The 19,761-nt window shown below is 34.6% G+C and overlaps 2 protein-coding genes across 2 annotated transcripts in view; one reads left to right on the top strand and one right to left on the bottom strand.

Moving 5' to 3' along the window:
• The first annotated feature begins 8 nt into the window (after positions 1-8).
• On the top strand, positions 9-6,271 carry LOC144436532 (V-type proton ATPase subunit S1-like). The gene is made up of 9 exons (XM_078125345.1): positions 9-125; positions 1,153-1,279; positions 1,591-1,668; positions 2,168-2,364; positions 2,835-2,958; positions 3,077-3,309; positions 3,803-3,859; positions 4,326-4,548; positions 4,966-6,271. Exons 1-9 carry the CDS (start codon positions 19-21, stop codon positions 5,173-5,175), a joined length of 1,356 nt encoding a protein of 451 aa, XP_077981471.1. The 5' UTR covers positions 9-18; the 3' UTR covers positions 5,176-6,271.
• Positions 6,272-6,848: 577 nt separating this feature from the next.
• LOC144433069 (dynein axonemal heavy chain 12-like) overlaps positions 6,849-19,761 on the bottom strand; it is a 40,433-nt gene continuing 27,520 nt past the window's right edge. The window contains exons 47-63 of the mRNA XM_078121413.1: positions 19,281-19,473; positions 18,424-18,789; positions 17,818-17,958; positions 15,181-15,339; positions 14,781-14,925; positions 14,257-14,481; positions 13,698-13,877; positions 13,052-13,192; positions 12,623-12,760; positions 12,025-12,258; positions 11,027-11,212; positions 10,669-10,772; positions 10,129-10,240; positions 9,473-9,703; positions 9,057-9,148; positions 8,592-8,659; positions 6,849-8,190 (exon numbers count right to left, since the gene is read on the bottom strand). Coding sequence (XP_077977539.1) covers positions 8,000-8,190; positions 8,592-8,659; positions 9,057-9,148; positions 9,473-9,703; positions 10,129-10,240; positions 10,669-10,772; positions 11,027-11,212; positions 12,025-12,258; positions 12,623-12,760; positions 13,052-13,192; positions 13,698-13,877; positions 14,257-14,481; positions 14,781-14,925; positions 15,181-15,339; positions 17,818-17,958; positions 18,424-18,789; positions 19,281-19,473 — 2,906 coding nt within the window. The 3' untranslated portion in view covers positions 6,849-7,999. The remainder of the gene's footprint in view (positions 8,191-8,591; positions 8,660-9,056; positions 9,149-9,472; positions 9,704-10,128; positions 10,241-10,668; positions 10,773-11,026; positions 11,213-12,024; positions 12,259-12,622; positions 12,761-13,051; positions 13,193-13,697; positions 13,878-14,256; positions 14,482-14,780; positions 14,926-15,180; positions 15,340-17,817; positions 17,959-18,423; positions 18,790-19,280; positions 19,474-19,761) is intronic.

The following is a 19,761-nucleotide window of genomic DNA, read 5'->3' as shown; positions in this document are numbered from 1 at the left end:
TGTCAGATGACTTCAATCATGGCTGTCTCTACAAATTTTGTCAGTGTCCTTACATTTTTATCTTTTCTGGTTGTGTTCGTATCTGCCGAAGGACGGGTTCCTATAATAGCATGGTCAAATGGAAAGTAAGTGTGTTGTCTTATTTATTTTTCTAACAGTTTATTAGATATAACACGTTATGATGATCAGATCTCTAGCAAAGAACGAAGTCATGAGAGAGAGAGGTGTACATTGTAAAAATGTAATTACACCCATCATCGTCATTATACGATATAGCAGGTCAGCTGATTACCGTATTGATTAACAATTGAATTCAGGTGAAAGACTGAAGCAAACGAGTGAATTTGTTGAGATGATATTGCCTCTATTGTCAAAATCATAAGACCATGCTGATAATATGGAATATCTAGTGAATTATGAATTTTCAGAAATGAATTAATTAACTAAATATACAGACAAAATACTGCATGTTCATTATTGACTATTATATATATATATATATATGTAAATACTATAAATATAAGGACTGTGTGTTCAATAGTCACTTAGGATTAGGTCAGGATGTATACAGGTCTCGCATGTACAAAATGTACTACCATAATACCAAATGAAATGTACTGCGTTTCTAATATTTATGCTGGTTAGTAAATTGTGTACAAACGCCTACCATCAAATCTGAGCTTATATTAATTTGAGACTAAATCATCATTTAAAAGAATGTTGTTGAAATTTTAACCTGTGTTTGTAAAGTTTTGGGCAACCTTATAATTTCAGTGAGGAGATAAAAATAATGTCCATAGAAATATTTAAATAATTTGAATTAAATAGTGTAACATAAAACAAAGGCATTGGCTGTGTAGATCTAAGTCTACTGCCAGTCTGTGGTTTGATATGTTCCTAATTACAAAACAGGGAGTTTTTACGTGTAAAGTATTCAATTGTGTGAACTGTTTGAACATGAACAGTGATTCAACTTTGTCTTTGCATTTTGATAGCCTAGTTTAGAAAAAGGAGTTTTAGCTGAAAATAATTGTGCAAATATGGTCTTCAATGTTAAAATTATACTTAAAAATAGGCAAAGAGATTTACCAAATTGTACTTGTTGTTGGTCCCAAAATATGACATATTCATTACTTTGTCTCTGTTGTTCAGCTTGTTGTCACACTTGGCCACAGTTCCTGCTGGTCACACAGTATCTCCCAATGACCTACAACAAAATTATCTAGATGCCATTGTAAATAATGGACCACAGAATATTGTACTGCTGCTGCAAGATAAGGTAAGTCTTAAGAGATTTGTTGAGTTTGAGAGTTAGAGAGACAAACAGAGACATAAAAGACAGAGGCAGACAAACAAGCAGAGGGAACAGAAAAGGAAAGAGACAGAGAGATAGAGAGGCAGGAGGAGAGGAGGAACTTGAAAGAGAGGGTATTATTGATATATGTTTTGTGTACAATATTGGTCACTGAGAAGGAATCATTATAATATCATTGTCTAAATATTTTAAAATATGTCCATACAACAAAAGACACATGTAAAATGAAATTATTGATTAACTAACAAGTTTGTTGTGTCTTGTTCCGATTTTAGCTGAGTATGGAAGATTTCACTCTATACGGTGATGTATACAGCAAAGACCACAGTAAGAATACATTCCATAATCTCAAGGTATGTATAAGTATGTTATTCTATTCAACCATAGAACATTACAAACCTCAACTTGATGACTCAGTAATGTATGCAATTCACAAATTATGCAAATGGTGAGATCAGGTGCAATCTGATTAATATCTGATGTAGTGAACCTGGCGCAATTTCTTTATTTACCTTGTTTCCTACTTTTATTATTGTTTGTTCGGTTTCGTTCTATGAGTGAGCACATGGTATTGTATCAGATGTAGGAACAAGGCGCTCACTCACGGAACAAAAAAGTACAAACGACTATAAAAGTAGGAAACAGCGGTTACAGGTAAATAAATTGCACCAAGTTCACTACATCAGATTTTAATCCGATTGGATCAGGGGATAGTCTTGCTAAGATGTATTGCCAGAATAGAGACAAGAACTGAATTTAGAAAATTCAAAAAAAAACTTTTCATGGTACATATAAGTAGAAAGTTTGTAAAATTTGACCTGGTTGTTTATTTATCTTTACTTCCCCTTCTAGAAATCTCTGGATTCATCAGCATCATCTCTGACTTTACCAACTGTTGACATTGGTCATGATAATGACCTGGTCCGTTATTTGAAATCTCACATCAATGGAGGAATCCAAGATTTACAAATGCCGGCATCAATGGAAGATATGAAACTAGACGGAACTAAAACCAATGTCATAATCCATCACCTCACAGCACCTGAAAGGTTGGTGACAAAACTGCAGTTCAGTTAAAACTGTCTTACAAGAGAATTAAACGTGTAGTTTAGATTTGAGGGTAGAGAGTTAGAGATAGGGGGTATAATAATCCTTGTTTCTATCAGCAGTATTATGGTACACCAATTGAAATATCAGTTGCTGATGTTATAAATGTGATAAGTTGATAAGAAGAGATTTTTAGGAAATCATGACATCAGGGATTAAGATCTATGTAGAACGGATTTATGTTTGTTTTTTGGTAGTGACTATGTATTATGGATAGAGTATTTGCTTGACAAAAACATATATATTTTTACAGCTATTTTAGTCATTGTTACGATTGTTACATTAGTGGTTCCATGAACAAATCAAGTTACATAGTTTGTAATTTTCCATATCTTCTGTCCATTCTCTTACGTAAGATGTTTTGTTGAGATTATTGTAAATATGTTGATATTCTCTGTATTTTCTGTTTCAGTGAGGGCAGGACCAAAGCTGAGAAATTAGCCAATATGGATAAATATCTTGGAGAAGTTAGCAAATCATTCCAATCTGAGAGTACACCATATACTATGCTGTTGACAGCTTCCCAGCCATCATATGTAAGTACTGGCTGTATGGTTCAAGACAAAAGAACTCTGTGCTAAGTAGAAGTGTATAATTGATTTTGAAAATGTTGAAATACATGAGTTAATTATTCGTGTGATGTATTTCTTTCAGACTATACATGCTGAAAGTTTCAAGACATTACAGCGTGTACGTCGTGAAGGTACTGAGGAAACAGTAGATAACAACTCAACATACACTTTTATGAATACAAGCTGCGTATATCTGTTTGCCAGTAAGGTGATCTTTGTCCTCAATACGACAGGTGACAATCCTATTCATGCTGATATTGACTTGACAGGCTTGACAGGAAACGTGAAGGCTGATTGCGCTGACGAAAACAGAACGTAAGCATTTATCATTCACGAGTGTATTTTAGGGACATCTGGGAGGTGGACATCTCTGAAAATATTGTGTAAACCTTCCATGTAAACACCAGTCCTGGTTGTCCCTACCATTGACAAGGTTAAAGTGTGTAGGATTAGAGTGCAGTTATTTAAAGGATGTTGGCAGATTTTGTGCTTGGGCTGTAGATGACAAAAGTTCGATTTAGATAATATTTTGATGACATTGATGTCAGGTGTAGTGCATATCTTAGGAGGCAGACGATCCCACCAACAAGTTAAATTTGAAAAAAAATAATTAAAAACTATTTAAAAACCAGATCTAACAGAACATTGACAAGAAATATACTTATTTTTGGTTTGTTTGTCAAAAGACTTAAAGGTAGTGTACATGTATGTATGACACATGGTGACATCTCGAATTGCATTAGTGTATATGTAGTATTTGTACTGTGGTATCTCTCCAGATCTTAACTGTAATATTTTCTACTTTCAGATTGACAGCTGTTTATAATTACAATGATGGTCCTGTGACATTAAATCTGACTATGAAGTGAGTAAATTACTGTGGTGTTGACTCGCCGTTAGGTTTTATGTGACATGTACAATATGTGAGTTATGATGAGACATACACAGTACACTGAGTTAATCATGGCGTTGTCTACACACCAATATGTGAGTTATGATGAGACATACACAGTACACTGAGTTAATCATGGCGTTGTCTACACACCAATATACTTTGCAATACTGAGTGAGGTAGAAAGTGTTATGAATGTAGAGGACTTAGCAATGTTACTACTATGTTATTTTGATAGCAACTTCACAAAACAACAGGTGGGTTTGGGGTAGAACTGTACCCAAGTCAGTAGAAAGGAGTAATTTGACAACTCAACTAATGCTGTGTATATTTCAATGCACATCAGAGGTATAAAAAATAGAAGCCCCAGCTCTGAACCAAGTTCATGAAAACAAGTCAGTTTTTGTATAGACTATATGTGTTATCTCTTGTCTTTCAGGATGGTTTTTGATTATGATCGATCAATGTGGCTCACTAATTCATTCCAACTAGTAGAGTACTCCTATAAAAATAATACTGAATCTTATCGTGGGAAAAATGAAGACTTAGAATGTAACTATATGAGTGCACCACTAGGACGGTCATATCATTGTGATAATCCACCCGATGCAGAGGGTAAAAGTTTAAATGGATCAGCATACATTGATTTCACTAAGTTACAGGTTAGTACTTGAATTCCTTGCAATGTCTGAACTATCATGGTAAGGTCCAACCTACCCTAAGATCAAACTTGTCGTTACAGTCTTATGTCAGGTATATTCCATTGTTTAGAGGGAGGTTAGCTGAATTAGAGGTACCATACTAATTTTGCAACCAGTCGTGAGAGAAAACTCTGTAACGTCTTCAGGTTATGGTCTGGCTATACTAAAATGCACAGGTTACTGATTTTCAAACAGCATTTCAGTTTGTATTTCTTATGTCGCCTGTGTAAGAATTCCTCAGTGTGGAGTCTGCAGTATATTTTTCTCTTTCATATAAAACGATATCCTCTCATTTGTATGGTAATGTCCATATAAAGAACATAACAGACAGTCTCCCATTTACCATAATAATAATATTTCTGTTACTCTGTTTTACAGATACAACCATATAACATCACTGACGGTGGTTTTTCAGCTGCCGATGACTGCATAGGTTTCTTCACTGAAGCAATCTGGATGAGTTTAATATCTATTCTGTTAATGATTTTGATCTTTGCATTTGGTTTAATATTTTTATTAAGTTTATCTACAATGGATAGATTTGATGACCCTAAAGGTAAACAACTCGTCATAACCACAGATGACTAGAGATGTTTAGCAACTGTAGTGTAGACTCTGCAATAAAACTGTGTTATATTGAATGTGAAAGTAACCCATGTAAATTGAGATTTGTACAGTGGTGTTCGATTAAAAGAATATTGATTTTAATAACTGTTATGTGTTTTATTTTACTATGTTTTTATGTTCTGAAGTTCACATATATTTATAAATCATGTACGCATGTCATGTGAAGGGAGATGGTATTAATTTCATGATAGTGTCTTGGCAGAAATTTAACAGCATGTATTCAAAATGAACATTCCATTCACTTTTGTAATTTATTTGCTAATGTATGAAGTGAAATTATGTGTCATTTTTTGAAAAAAAGGACAGTTTTCTGATGAACTGGATGAATGTTCAGTGATTTGATTTGGTAAGATTGGAAGGAAAAGTCGACTTCCATTAAATAATCAGGATGAAATGGGGGGCTGAAATGATGTTCATCCTTCTAATACAGTCAAGTTGCCCTATTCAGAGTACATTGTAATTTGAATTACTAAAAGTAAATGCCAGTTTAGTCAAAGCAGTGTTTCTGACATTATTACACACAACTCAGTTCAGCTTTAGATGAATAATTTAACGGGAGTATTCACAGCACTCAAAACGTATTTTAGAGGTAAGGTTCTTTCAGCAAGGTTGCAGTAACATTTGTTGCATATCATGAAGTTTATATTAGTGTGTTGTAGATTTCAAAAGTATGCAAGGTAGTTTTCATGTGTTACCTGTATCACTAATATTATTCAATATTTCAGTACATTGGAGTTAAATCATGCAAGTAGACCTAATAGGCAAGTGAGCAGACTGTCACAGATAAGGAGTTGATAGTTTTATTTGATGAAATTTGGGATGTTGTCCACTCATACTTACATTATGTTGCAAGTGGACAGTGCTTGTTTGCCAAGTTGTGTGTCGAGTAGTCCATGTATATTGTATTAATGATGCAGACTTGTCCCATCATTTAATGTGTATATAATGTGGTATACCTTAGCAGATAATAAATTGTGTATGTGAAATCAAATAACTATGTTTCTGTAATTCTGTATTCAAACAGCGTGAGAACATTTGAATATAAACAGGATCGTATATTTCATGTGCAATTGATTTATTTTATGTAGCATGTCTATGGTATTAATTAGTTTGCATTGCTGTTAATTATCAACACCTTGTCACTTGATCATTCAATATTTTTTGCTTCGAGAAGACAAATTACACTTCTGGCTTCAAAATGTCAGAAATGAGCTAACTCGACTTTCTAGAGGACAGATGTCATGTGTATCAAAGACTCAGTTGGGCTGCTGATCTTCCTGGAATGTCATATCCTTACACATAAATATAATGACAACAAAGCCTGACGAGTGGTACTTACAAATTTATACAGCAGGTATGACAATTTTAGTCTGTTAAAGATATGTTTTGCCCTCATCAGCCTTCTCTGAGAGGGTAGGCCGATGGGTGTGGGCACCTAGACTGTGAGATATGTCGTGTCGAGAGCACCCCATCATGGCGTACCTTACAGACTAGTGGGCACCCTGGAGTGGAATGTCTTAGAGACTATGGTAATTTTCACTTCAAAAATTTGCCATCTTGAAATTTCTGTGTTTGCAAGATTGAGGATTATTCACATGAACTATTGATGACACAGAATGAGACCAACGTATCAGGTCATAACATAGTAGTGCTTTATTGGTAAAGTCAATTTATACAATTGAAAACAAAAAAAATCACTTGTCAATATTTTCACATCAGAATATATATCTATACAGGGTCAAATAAGTAGAGAAATGTCCAATATTTACAAAATGACACAGCAATCACTTTATGTGATGGGTGTGGACGGATAGACAGTTCTGGCATTCTTCTGTATTTTAGGATAATTACACAAAAACCTGTTTGTGATCAAAACAAACCTCACAGGCATTAATTAATTTTTAAAAAACCATTAAGTAGTTGAAAAATACACTTTAATACTCTCCCTCCCTCTTGTCTCTCACTCCCTCCCCCTCTCTCTCTCTCTCTCTTCATCTCTCACTCTTTGTTACACACATACATGTACACACGCACACAAATGATGTACTAAGAATAATACATAACTGCATACAGAAGTGAACCCCTTTGTGATAATTAATAATACTATACATAGTATGCAAACAAAAGCACAAATTATTAGCATGGATAAACAATCTTAACAAATTAAACAATCTTCTTGTTCTTTGTGTGGTTAAAATGCATTTTTACACAAAATAGAACATAATCTCAGAGAACAATGAAGGCATCAGCAAATATGAAATGAAAGGACGCACAGTGCAGAAGTGTAGGTTGGGTTTAATGAATGGCCTAAAATGATCATATTAATTTTCCACCACACTGCAATGAACTGCACTCTTTAACATTCATATACTGTACTTCACTCGGATATTAAATTACACAAAATACGTCACAGCTACCGAGTCTTATCAAATTACTATACAAACTACCATTCACATAGTAGGGATCACTATCCACATTACAAAATAATATAGCTTTTCTATATCACTGTCTTATTTGTAAATATCAGCTTTTATTAAAACAGCCAAAGTAGGGACGGTTACATAGTATACAATATTACTAAACTAGCATAAAAACATTGTCCAAAGTGTCAGTTGGATGGAATGTACATATATATATAATACAGCTTGATCAAGGTGTACCCTAGATATCACGTCAACCACTCAGCTGGCAAAACAGAATAACACAAGATGTGGTGAAACTGCCAGCAGGATAAAACAATGTCATATTAAGTCATACAGCTGGTGTCAGTCAAGTTACACCATGTTTAGTCATCCAGCTGACAGAGTAAAGCCACTCCACGTTTTATCCAATGCTGTGTGGGTTGGTCAGTGGGTAATTCCACGGATAACACAAAGTTTGTAGAATGTCCTGTTGTGGACAGCGTACCACGACGTTCACTGGTTTTGTACATTGGACATACATAATCATTACAATCAGCGAAATCAGCCATTTTACCTGTGGTATGAATATAAAACAATTATCAGTAACAACACAATTAATTAAAAATTATCATTGATCATGGGAAGGGAAAGACAGTAGGATATATCCTTGCTGTGTTTTTGTGTAAAGTGTTTCTAATTGTAGAAAGTACCACAAGACAACTTTAAAGTTTGGATAAGGGATTGACTTGGCGACTACAATCAGGTGGGTTGGCTACACATTTATTCAAGTAAAACAGTAGGAATAGAATACTGGAAAACAAGATTTACAATGACTCTAGGTGTATGCCGACAAACTCAATTGACATAGATTCTGAAACATGTCAGTATGTCAATCTGTAATTACACTTTAAAATAAAGACCTAAACACTACATTTGCACTGAAATATGTATTTTAAGATAATCAGACTCTCTTACCTGGTTTTATCCAGATGATGGGTACAGAATCAAAGAGTACTTTGGGGAAGGATTCACCCAGTAAACCCCTGAAACAAATGCAGTTGAGAATGATATTTAATGTTTCTGTAATCAACAAAGTGAGTTTGGTTTGGTTCTTGCATCTATGATAAGATGATTGCTAATACGGGACTACAAAAATGGTGGTAGAGATAGTGAGGAATAGAGTGGACAATCAACTTGTGTAAGATGTAGTACAGATCCTATTGGGAACTGTCAAACCTGCCATCTTGAATATCTGGAATGTTGCATCATGGGAAATATGATGATAAATGTAGTTGCACTATTGTAAGTATGGAGACTAAGCACAACCAAGGTATATAAATTGTACATGTTCTGCAGGAAAGCACACACTATTGAATCACTTTGTACACATTTAGTAAAACAATATTTGATAATAGTAGTAGTAGTAGTAGTGAGACTTACTTCTTTTTATCCCATCTAGCACCATCTAAGTACAATCCATACACATACACACCATCTTCTGGTGCCGTGTCACTGGTTTCTTTGGGCAGAACCTTCAAATGAAATACGTCATATTTCAGTAAAATTGTCAATAGATATCTCACAATACTGTCAGGCTCTAACAGAATGAACTGATTTGAATACCGATATCAGGTTTATGTGACCTCTAAATTTGTATTTCTTCGTATCAAGAAAAGGGAAGAATTTTGACACTGACAAGGTTATTTACATAATTGCCAATAAAGACAACAAACACATAGTACTCTTTCAAATCTATGACATTTCCTTTGTGTGAACACCTGATATATATTAGCTTGTATCGGAATCCTATGTGTTCAGGTTTAGTAAAACACTACCAGTATAACTGTAAGACTGACCTCAAATTGATAACCTAGTTTGTCAATTGGTATAGTATATTTCCTGGCATAGTTCTGCATGGCACCAGTCAAGAAAGCCTGTGTGAAGTAGAATCCTGAGATCCAGAAGACCTTAGGTTTACCAGTGTCATACCAATCTTGCAAGAACTTCAGTCTTTGAAGGAAGTCGTTGATGTAACTACCTAATGGTTTCAGACTAGGGTAGGATCTCTTGGCCCACATCTCAGGCAGCTGGAGAGTGAAAATCAAAATGATATACACGTTAGTCTAGTAGTTTTCAGTTTATGAAAAGTGAATTTGTTTCATCTCTGTTAAAATCACGCTTGTCATATTTTGTATTATGCACAAGAGATGACGTAATGGTAAAGATGACTGGAAAGGGATTAAACTGTATATCTAAAAGAAATTACACCAAACATGTACATTACAACAACAACAACAACAACAACAACGACAGATGTAACTTTCAAGGACAAAGTAGTGTCCTCTGTGTGGAGTTGAAAGGAAGGACCACATCCAAAATGATATACCAGTAGATTATGTTTTTAACTATAAAAATATTTGTGACAGCGTTATACGCTTTTGAAATCTTTGCTGGAAAACAGCAAATGATCTGTTGATATATTTTTGATGACTTGATACAATACACTACTTACTTTGCCTATCAGTACACTGTTTGCCACACCTTCCAACTCAGCTGACATGACAACCAAACCTTTGATAGCTTTCTGTAAATTCTGTAAACTTGAACGGATTGTTGACAACAACCTACATAGACAAAGAAAATATACATAAAGTCTTACAACATGAAAGCAATTTCTTAGCATGAAATGGCCCTAGGTTCTACTATCTGATGGAGACAAATAATAAAAATGGGCTTGTCAATTCAAGATATACAATTTATATAGCAATTAATCCAATATAGATTTCACCCCTAAGAAAACCTACCAATCTGACACAATCTTGTTTAAGAAAACTCCTACAATGAATTTATACATGCTACCTGTCATAATATCTAAAACGTAAAGTTGTATAATAGGGAATGAGGCCAAATCACATGAGGAAAAATGTAACTTGTGGGTTTAAAAGATGTAGAGTCACCATTAGACTGTGTTATAGCATAGTCGGTGTTGACCTTTGATAGTGGGTAGTGAAGACTATCAGAGCTCAATGAAATAATGTAACTATGTACTTACTTGTTAAACCTTTCCATTTCTTGTACCAGTACAGTGTTCATACTTTCACCATACTCTACTGGGTACTTAGCTAGAGACACTTCTAAGTCAAAGTCTGGTGGAAGCTGTCAACAAGATGAAAACATACAGACTGTCAGACATTTTAGAAAGAAATACACAGTATCAATTATGAAGAAATGCTGTATGTATTAATCACATGTGCATGTACACTATTAACATACGACCATTACGATTAAAGTATATTTTACGTGATAAAACTAATAATGCAAATTTTGCAGTCAACGTTATAACTGTTTTAAAAAATGCTTCAAGGATTTAATATTTAGATGTTGTAACTGCAATCTGATATTCTGCTTACCTTAGATAAAACATCACTAGCTATTTCAAACAGTGTATCATCAGTTTTTCCACTGGCACCACCACCTCGGCCTCCTTGAGTAAGTAGCACATTGTCAAACAACATTTTGGTTTCTTGAAGCTCTCGACTGATATCCACATTGTCGTGCATACCAAATACTTCTGGTTTCTGGTTTTGTGGTAAAGCCTGTTGATTCAATAATTATCACAAATTACAACTGAGTCACTTCTACATCAGTTTCTCCTGTGGTTTTGACTTTATAATGAAGTTGTCACTAAAATCATGAAAGGTTTTGTAGGGCTAACTACATCAGTATTCCAATGTCTAAGTTACACATATAAAAGATGACGATGGTTATCTAGAATCAACATTCAATTTCAGTCACTTGACATTTTGTACTTTCTGGGTTTTCATTGACATTTATCCTTGAATCCTTCATCTCACATTTTGATATTTGCAAAATATGTCATTTTAGCCATGATTAAAAACACCTTGGTGACATCATGACTGTGTGAATTCTCATTAAACTCTCGGTACATATATATTTAATCAGCATGTCTTTAACCTCCATCAGTAAAATACTAGAATTGTAATCAAGGCTAATGAAAAAATTTCACTTCATCAACATATAAAATACAGCAAGCTGAAATGGGGATCTGACCAAGAGCACTTTCAGCGAAAGGTTGAATTTACCACAGATAGTAACTGAATGTTTCAGGAATTCTTTTTTTTTAACAAGCAATAAGATGACCAGTCACAGTGTTGAGCTGCATAGTAGCATTTACGTCATTGTTACTGTAATATTTTTATATCGCTGTCTTGTACCGTGTCATAATCAGTTTGTGTGTACTGTTTGCAGTATTGCAATTTTAACTGCTGACAGTTTCCCAATTTCCCCTTGCAGTATTATCATTAATCCAGCCATTTCAATCATTTTCTGAAGTCAGCACAAGACTGATAATTGATATTTGAATTACTTGGCACACTTTATGACTTACTTTGATAAATTCAATGTAGTCTTCATATGAACCTTTAGGTGGTACATGATACAAGCCACTAGGTGAGTATTTGTATTTGGCTTCACTGACAATCCTTGGGTTATAGAAATCAGCTAGAATCGTCAGCAATGTTCTCCTGTCTCTGTCATCAGTCACACGCCCACCATAGTTACATTCACCAGTCATATAGGTGATAGCATCATATGGAACTTCCTCATAATCATTGATGAACATCTGAAAAATCAAACAAATTTTCATATATGATGTATACTGTTTGTGAAATTACTTGACATTGAATGGAACTCTCTCAACACAAATAATGATTGTACCATCTGTGTTATTTAAAATTCAGATATGAATACAGGTTTTTATGGAATACTAGACCATAAAACACTCATTTTTTACGATATTTTGTTCTTCACAGCAATTTTGCTAAATACAAGCATTTGGTGCAGTTTCTATTACAATATAACTACATAGTCAGTATACAAAAAGAGTTGGCAATATTGTTTGTGTGTTTGTCTGTGTACATGATTTGTGGCATTGTGTGTCCACAGACAGCCACAACAAGTTGATCAAATGCTGACCACTGTATTACCTGTAATTGCCTGACACTGATCCTAAGATCTGATTCGTTGAACCCATATGGAATATTCCATCCCAGCGGACCAAACTTTCTCCTTTCTTGTACCAATGCATGGAAGAAACATAAGCTAAACAGCAGTCGTTCAAAGGTCTACAGGTGTACAAAAGAAATGACAGGCATGATGTATATAAATAGGCTATTGAAGCATTGCTGTCTGACTGTGGTTAAAGTTATCATTTACAAGTATGGCAGCTGAAAATCATGTGATAAACATGTGACAACCATGTGACACATGTCTGTGAAAGTTGCTTCCATGAGAATACAGTTTAACTCATATAATGGCATTCAATGGAATCGTCAATATAATTATAATTCTCTGGTAAGTTACATGTATTTATTTGTATTGTCATAAGACTTACACATTGAGAAACCGATTCTTACCTGTTCTTTTCCAGGACAGCTGGCAAAGAACTCTGGATCACTAATAGGATCATTGTAATAGGATTGTAATAAATTCATTCTAAGACCTGTGGGTGGTTCATTAGTCATTTTGACACCATTCTGTAACACCGTCACTGGAAACTAGAAAACATCAAATCACATGTCATTAGTTATGATCTGTCATATTAATAAGTTACCATATTTATCACATACCCAGTATCACTTCCAAATGTAATTCAACAGAGGTGCATCCAACCTGTGCAATATTTGTTTGTATCATGCCCCGGTACACTTTGTTCAAATATCCATCCACTCAGTGATAAGGCTTTTGATCTTTTTTTCTTACTATCTTTATGTTTACTGTACATAAAATAATGTTCTACTATGTTGATGTGAAATGTAAACATCAAATATATGATACAAGCTTTACAGTGCAGATATGGGTTTAGAAGGCTTTGGTAGTACAGCTTATGGGGCCTTCTGTCGTACAACTATTATAATTCAGTGATTCACTTTGTTATATCATTGCTGCTTTCTGGGTTGATGAATGCAAAGATGTTACTGATAAGATCATTGTAGAATTTCAAAATGTATATTTACAATAATGTCCTCTTACTGACTGACAAGACATGAAACAATTACTTACTTTATCAGATGGGTAACTGGTTAACCACAGACGGAAATCACTGTTAGTGTTTTCTGGTGAAAGATCTTCACAAGTTTTTTCTAATGCTGGCATCCATGAGACAGCCAAGTGACAGTTTTGTAAGACTACCCAGGTGCCATCATTTCTGGCTTGCTCAATCATCTTGGCAGCAATAGGGCCCTAGAAAAGACAACATCAGATGTCAATGTCTGATAACATCTACAATCTACCATGTCTATTACATTTGAAACATGTAACATTGGAGATAGTATTACTGAGCCTATATTAAAGTGAGTGTGAATAAGATGTACAGTTCTAATGTCAAAACATTTCTGTATGAGTGGAAAAGAACACAATATGTAGAATTACATTTGTGTCAAATAATGAACTTATTTTCAGAAAGACATATACTGGTACATCAAAGTGAAGAACACAAGTCCAAGCTGAATCAATATTTTAGCGCTAACAACTATTAGACTAGTATTCTATTATAGCTAAGACCTTTCACATGCCATACATGCTGCACACACTTCAGGAAGTATCGGTAATGTCCATTTACCTGGCCTTGTCCCAATGAGATGGCATTAAACTTGTCTCCACTGAATCCCTGGTCACCAGAGAACTTCAACAGACTGGCCATAGGATCAGCTCCAGGTGACAAGATAAAGATGAGTGGTGCCATCGCATTGGAGTCATAGAAACACCTTGATAGGTCAAAGGGCGGTGGCTCTATGAACTTCTGACCTAGCTTCTCCTTGACAAAGTCTGTTACTGCTGGTACAATCTGATCAAAGAGGCAGCAAACAAATATGAGAATTAATTGCTAGGGTAACCTTGTATTAAAATAGGAAATCCCAGATATTGAAGTTGATGGTACAGTCTACTCATTGACAAACAAAATCACAAAAATATCATACCAGAAGGTAAACTCTATTAATATATATTATACAAATATTACTGTTATAGGTCTTCATTCAGATATTGCAGTTCTTTTCACAATAGAAAACACTGAAACACTTATTGTGATGTTTTAGTAGCTAGTCTCTGGATGTACAGTATATGACAAAGTCAGAGTCACTTTACCTTATCTGGTCTAATACAACGTAATACTATAGTTTTCTGAAAGTCTAGAAGTTTTTCACTCCACGGAAGGGGAAGCTGTTCTTTATGCGGCTCTTGGCTTTTATAGAATGTATGCCACTCTTCAATGTTATCTTGAAAGTGATCTCTGTAAGAAAATATAATGCAAAAGTTAGTCAGAAATCCAAATTTTGAACTTTGTGTTTGAAATGTTTATATAAACGAACACAAAATAAAATGTACTATCTGCATGTTAAGCATACCAGGTTTAGTTTTGGCATTAAAATCACTGATGTCATATTTTTGTGTCACCCAATACTGCCAAAGAACAACATATTTCACCTTCAGCCTCTGAATGCCTCAATGTCTTGTCATATGATACATTTCAACTTGACTAACATACCTGAAGCCTTTGAATGCCTTCATGTCTGTCATACGGCATATCTCATCCCAACTTTTATCTGACAACCAAGTGGAGTCAGGATTTTCTAGTTTGTTTTCCAATCCAACACCACCAGTCAAGAAGAACATAAACTCCTCATGGTCCATTTCTTTCTTTGCCCTACAACCAGTAAATGACACATAATTACAAAAATGGCCACACAGTGACGGTAACATTAATACACACAAAAATGATTAGTACATGTTGTAACATCATGCAAGCTCACACAAAAGTTTACCAATATAAGACACACAGAGTGCCATTACACACTAGGTTGATAAATCAACCCCCAGTTCTATTGCAGTACTTACTTGAAGTTTCCTGCGTGTAGTTACATCAGTGCTAGTTAGTGGTGGTTAGACTAAGTACAATATAGTGCATGCTTCTTCTAACATAGAAACCCATGATATATTTACCCCACCATGAACCATAACAGATGATTCCAGATATCTTAAAACATATCTATGATGTATGAGACTTCAAGATCATGGTTACCTTGAAAGTAAAACCTTTAAACAAACCTTTCTCAAAATCAGTAAGAACAATTTTGTGGTTTTAAAATTCATTTCAGATAGCAAATGTAATATTTTCTGTTATTTTCAATAAAGGGTATGACACAAGTTTTCACTGACAAGGTTCATAAAAGGATTCAAAGTCTCTCAAAATTTCAATAAAATTCAGTCCCCAAGGTGTTGTCTTCTTTCTATACATTGATATCATTTACAAAATACTTGGAATGAATCAATAATTGACCACATCTTGTTTTACAGTGTAAATGATTACAGTAAATCTATAAATACTTTTAAATATATGAACCAACATTCAAATACATTGTACATGTCTGATGAAAGAATTGTACACGTAACATCTATAATCTACCATTTTGTGCAAGTAACACAACAAATTCACAAGGTGCGTTTTAACTCTCATTACATACATACATACATACATACATATGTACGTACATACATACATACATACATACATACATACATACATACATACATACATACATACATACATACATACATATGGTACTCAAGATTCTTGGTTTAAACTAAGATTTTCATCATAAAGAGAAAAAAATAATCAATAAACCTTTACTGGAAAAAAAATTGCAAGTGTCATGTATTTTAACAGTACAAATTTGTCATCATAGTTTCCGATGCAATATGTTCTATAAAAGTTCTATCACATGCATTTGGGCCACAGGTAACATTATTTTTATTTCACAGTCAAGATTGCCCACATCAAATTTTCTGATTTATGTACAAATTCGACAAGCGTTCATCTTGAAAGAGAAGAGACAAGACCACAAAATAAGCATCAAGAAATAAGGCTTGCAGATTATGCCGTGAACTTTTATAAATAGACAGTTATAAGGAAAACATTGTATGATGGACCAACTTGAAGCTAAATATTATTCAAAGTGATTCTGGAGTTTTGATCAGTGTAAACATTCCACCATGATGACTTGAGTTACCATATGTATTAGTGTATGTAGGTTTACTATCATTTGTACACATTCTGTTAGTAACAATGCTATCACTGAATACACTTCACTTGGACTATATCGGTAGAACAGCAGAATAGTTCTGTTTTGGTTTTTTTACGATATAACATCATTATTAGTATGTGCATCAAAATGATGACAATGTCAGCAGTGAGCTATTAGCCATCATTGACTCAAAGTTGGTGAGAACTCAGTATGACATCAAAGCAGTCAGAGTTAGTCAAATTAGTAGCAAGCAAAGGCAAGCACAGCATGCATCAATACATAGAGACGGCCACTAAGTTGTATCACCAGCAGGCAAGCAGGCATGCTAGCATGATGGTGATAGGTGGTGTCAGTGGTGTATCAGTGCACTTACTGAACATCAGCATCTTGAGAGAACCTGCAATGGGTGTAAAGTAATGGGAGAAGGATAGGCTAAATTATCAAACCATGAGAAGAGAGGCAAGAATTTGCAGTCCCAAGCAATGGATGTATTGATCTACAGCAGTCAGTATCTAAGGCAGTCATTTGGCATATGAATTCTTTTCACTACTACAAAGCACTACAGCAATGAAGAATGTAGCATGAAATAAGAGCTTGACAACTACTACTACCCGTTCCGCTACTAGTTCTACAAGCATAGAATTCAGATAAGGTACAGAATTGCAAGGAAATATGGTGGTGTTGCTGTGATTAATCATATCTACTCTGTTGATCCTTGACACTTTGTGCTGAAAGACAACATCATTAGTACATTGGATTTTATACATGCATTTCATTTACAAGCTATCAAGTATGTTGAAGATATATTCTCATGCTTTAATTTTCAGGAAATAGTTTGAGTACTGTTTACTTTCATTAAGAGTAACTGTTTTTTTTTTTGGAAATTGTGAAACATGATAAATTTCTATGAACATTCAATCTTTTCTTCCTTATAGAACTATAACACATCTTCACATGTAAATATTTGGTACGGTTTACTTCCTTTAGGTCAGTGTTTTCATCTTTGTCTGTCTGTCTGTCTGTCTGTCTCAATCAATCATATTTGTAAACCATGGGCAATACACTAACATCTAGATGTGTGTGTGTGTACATATACTTACATCAAAATGTTGGCACACAGTAGAAATGAGAAGAGCAGCTTATCCTTCTCAAAGAGTGATCTACAAACATTACAATACAGGTTGTAGGTGAAGTGGTCAGACAAATAACGCAGTCTTCTCTCTAGAATCTTGGATTTATTACTGAAATCAAAGAATACAAACAAAACATGTCAAGATACTGTGATGATACTGGGGATTCACTTTCATTCACACTCCTCAATAAGTAATCTCATTTGCACTGTGATATCTGCTATGTAAAATATACATCTGTGCCCGTTTCAGCTTTTCCCATACTACATACACTGTAGGACCAGAATTACAAACTCATTTTCTACACATGCAAATTTTTTTGTTTCAAAAATGTGCTGAGGAAGCACCTCAAACAGAAATGCTAGTTCAGTGTGCTTGGTAAGGGCAGTAAGCATGAATGCATGTAAATATGTAAAATCTACTTGTGAAAGTATGTCTAGAGGATTATCTTTGAGTCTTCTACCAAAACTGTCCTACTTTTAATTACCCAGTTTGCAGTCTGATATTCTGACAAAGACACTGGAATTTCAGTATTAAGTTATCAAAGACTGACTAAAATAAGAGACGGTGAAATACCTGTCATGTATAGAGCTGATGAAGAGGTTGATAAACCAAATCAAGGAGTACTGGTACATAGGATCTATGTTTGGTAAGTCTGTCAGACAGAAGAACAACACACTGGAATGTTTAGCAATGGGACGATAGCCTGCACGAGATTCTTCTAACTTCTTCTCAGTTTCTTCTGCAATCTTTTGTTTCTTGGAGATTTCATCTGACAGTACTTTGGAGGAGTCTAAGATTTGAATAGCGCTTTCATCTTCTAAAATATTGCCCTCAGACGATGACAATGTCTCTAAGATTTTATCTTCAATTTCTTTCAGTTGTCGTTTGTTGGTAGCGCTCTGGACAATCAGAGCATTTCTTTCTTCTTCTAGTTCAGGTCTGAAATTAGAAGTATCATAAAATGGATATTTTAAATCTTTTTAGTGCTTGTATACTAAATGTATATTTTAAGTGACTAAACTGAGAATTATATACAAAATAATTTGAATCTATGCAATTAGTACTATGTCCTAAGTAAGAAATGTCATGCTGGTTTTCCACTGTTATACAATAATAAATCTGTGGTTGTGTAGAAATGTATACCTGGAGTTGAGCTTATTGAAAAGTAATGAGGTGAAGACAAAACAGGTAAAATAATTTAGATTTCATCAGATTTAAAGTACAACTGATATTTTCCTAATGGTATTACAGTCAAGGGTATGTCTCTCACAGCAGTATCATAAGATAGACAACAACATTTCCTTTGCATTTCCTTACTGCTATCATATCTAATAATTCAAACCCCTTTCCGTTGCTCTTCTTTAGTACCATCATATCTAGATAAGACTCAATAGCATAGCTGAATCTCAAATAAAATCAAGACCCCCTACCTTTCTTTTGCCACCACAATACCCAACAACTGATCTTCTAGACCCTCTGGTGTGATCATAAAGTTCAACAGTGATACTTTAGTAGCAAGTTCAGGCAGGTAGTGAGGATTTCGCAACTTGGTTGTGATGTAGAATCGGAAGTCTCGTGAATATTCAATCACGTTTTCACCAAGACGTATACACTCCACTCCACCTGAAATAAATAGGTTGGAATCCTCTCAGTGAATTTTAGGACATGATATGCTATGACTCAGTTTTATAGAACACAGGCCTGATAAGGTATTTTGGAAAGTCTACATCATTCAATGCTATCTGAAGATGAAAAGAACTCAACACTAGACATTTACTGTACAACCAAATTTTTTTTTTTGATCAATATGCAAGAAACAGCATGATTATGACATTTCACATTTGAGCTCAAGTGCGTAATGCTTTTACATTACACATTTCACAGAGTACGTCTGCTGGATTTTCATCATCG

This window comes from Glandiceps talaboti, chromosome 1 (genome assembly GCF_964340395.1).
Source record: "Glandiceps talaboti chromosome 1, keGlaTala1.1, whole genome shotgun sequence".
NCBI classification, from domain to species: domain Eukaryota; kingdom Metazoa; phylum Hemichordata; class Enteropneusta; family Spengelidae; genus Glandiceps; species Glandiceps talaboti.
This window is presented reverse-complemented; position numbering and strand designations above follow the sequence as displayed.

Coding starts and splice junctions, on each gene's coding strand:
- LOC144436532 (XM_078125345.1), top strand. CDS start 19: ATGGCTGTCTCTACAAATTTTGTCAGTGTCCTTACATTTTTATCTTTT. Junction 1,669..2,167: donor ATACATTCCATAATCTCAAG/GTATGTATAAGT, acceptor TTCCCCTTCTAG/AAATCTCTGGATTCATCAGC. Junction 3,860..4,325: donor ACATTAAATCTGACTATGAA/GTGAGTAAATTA, acceptor CTTGTCTTTCAG/GATGGTTTTTGATTATGATC.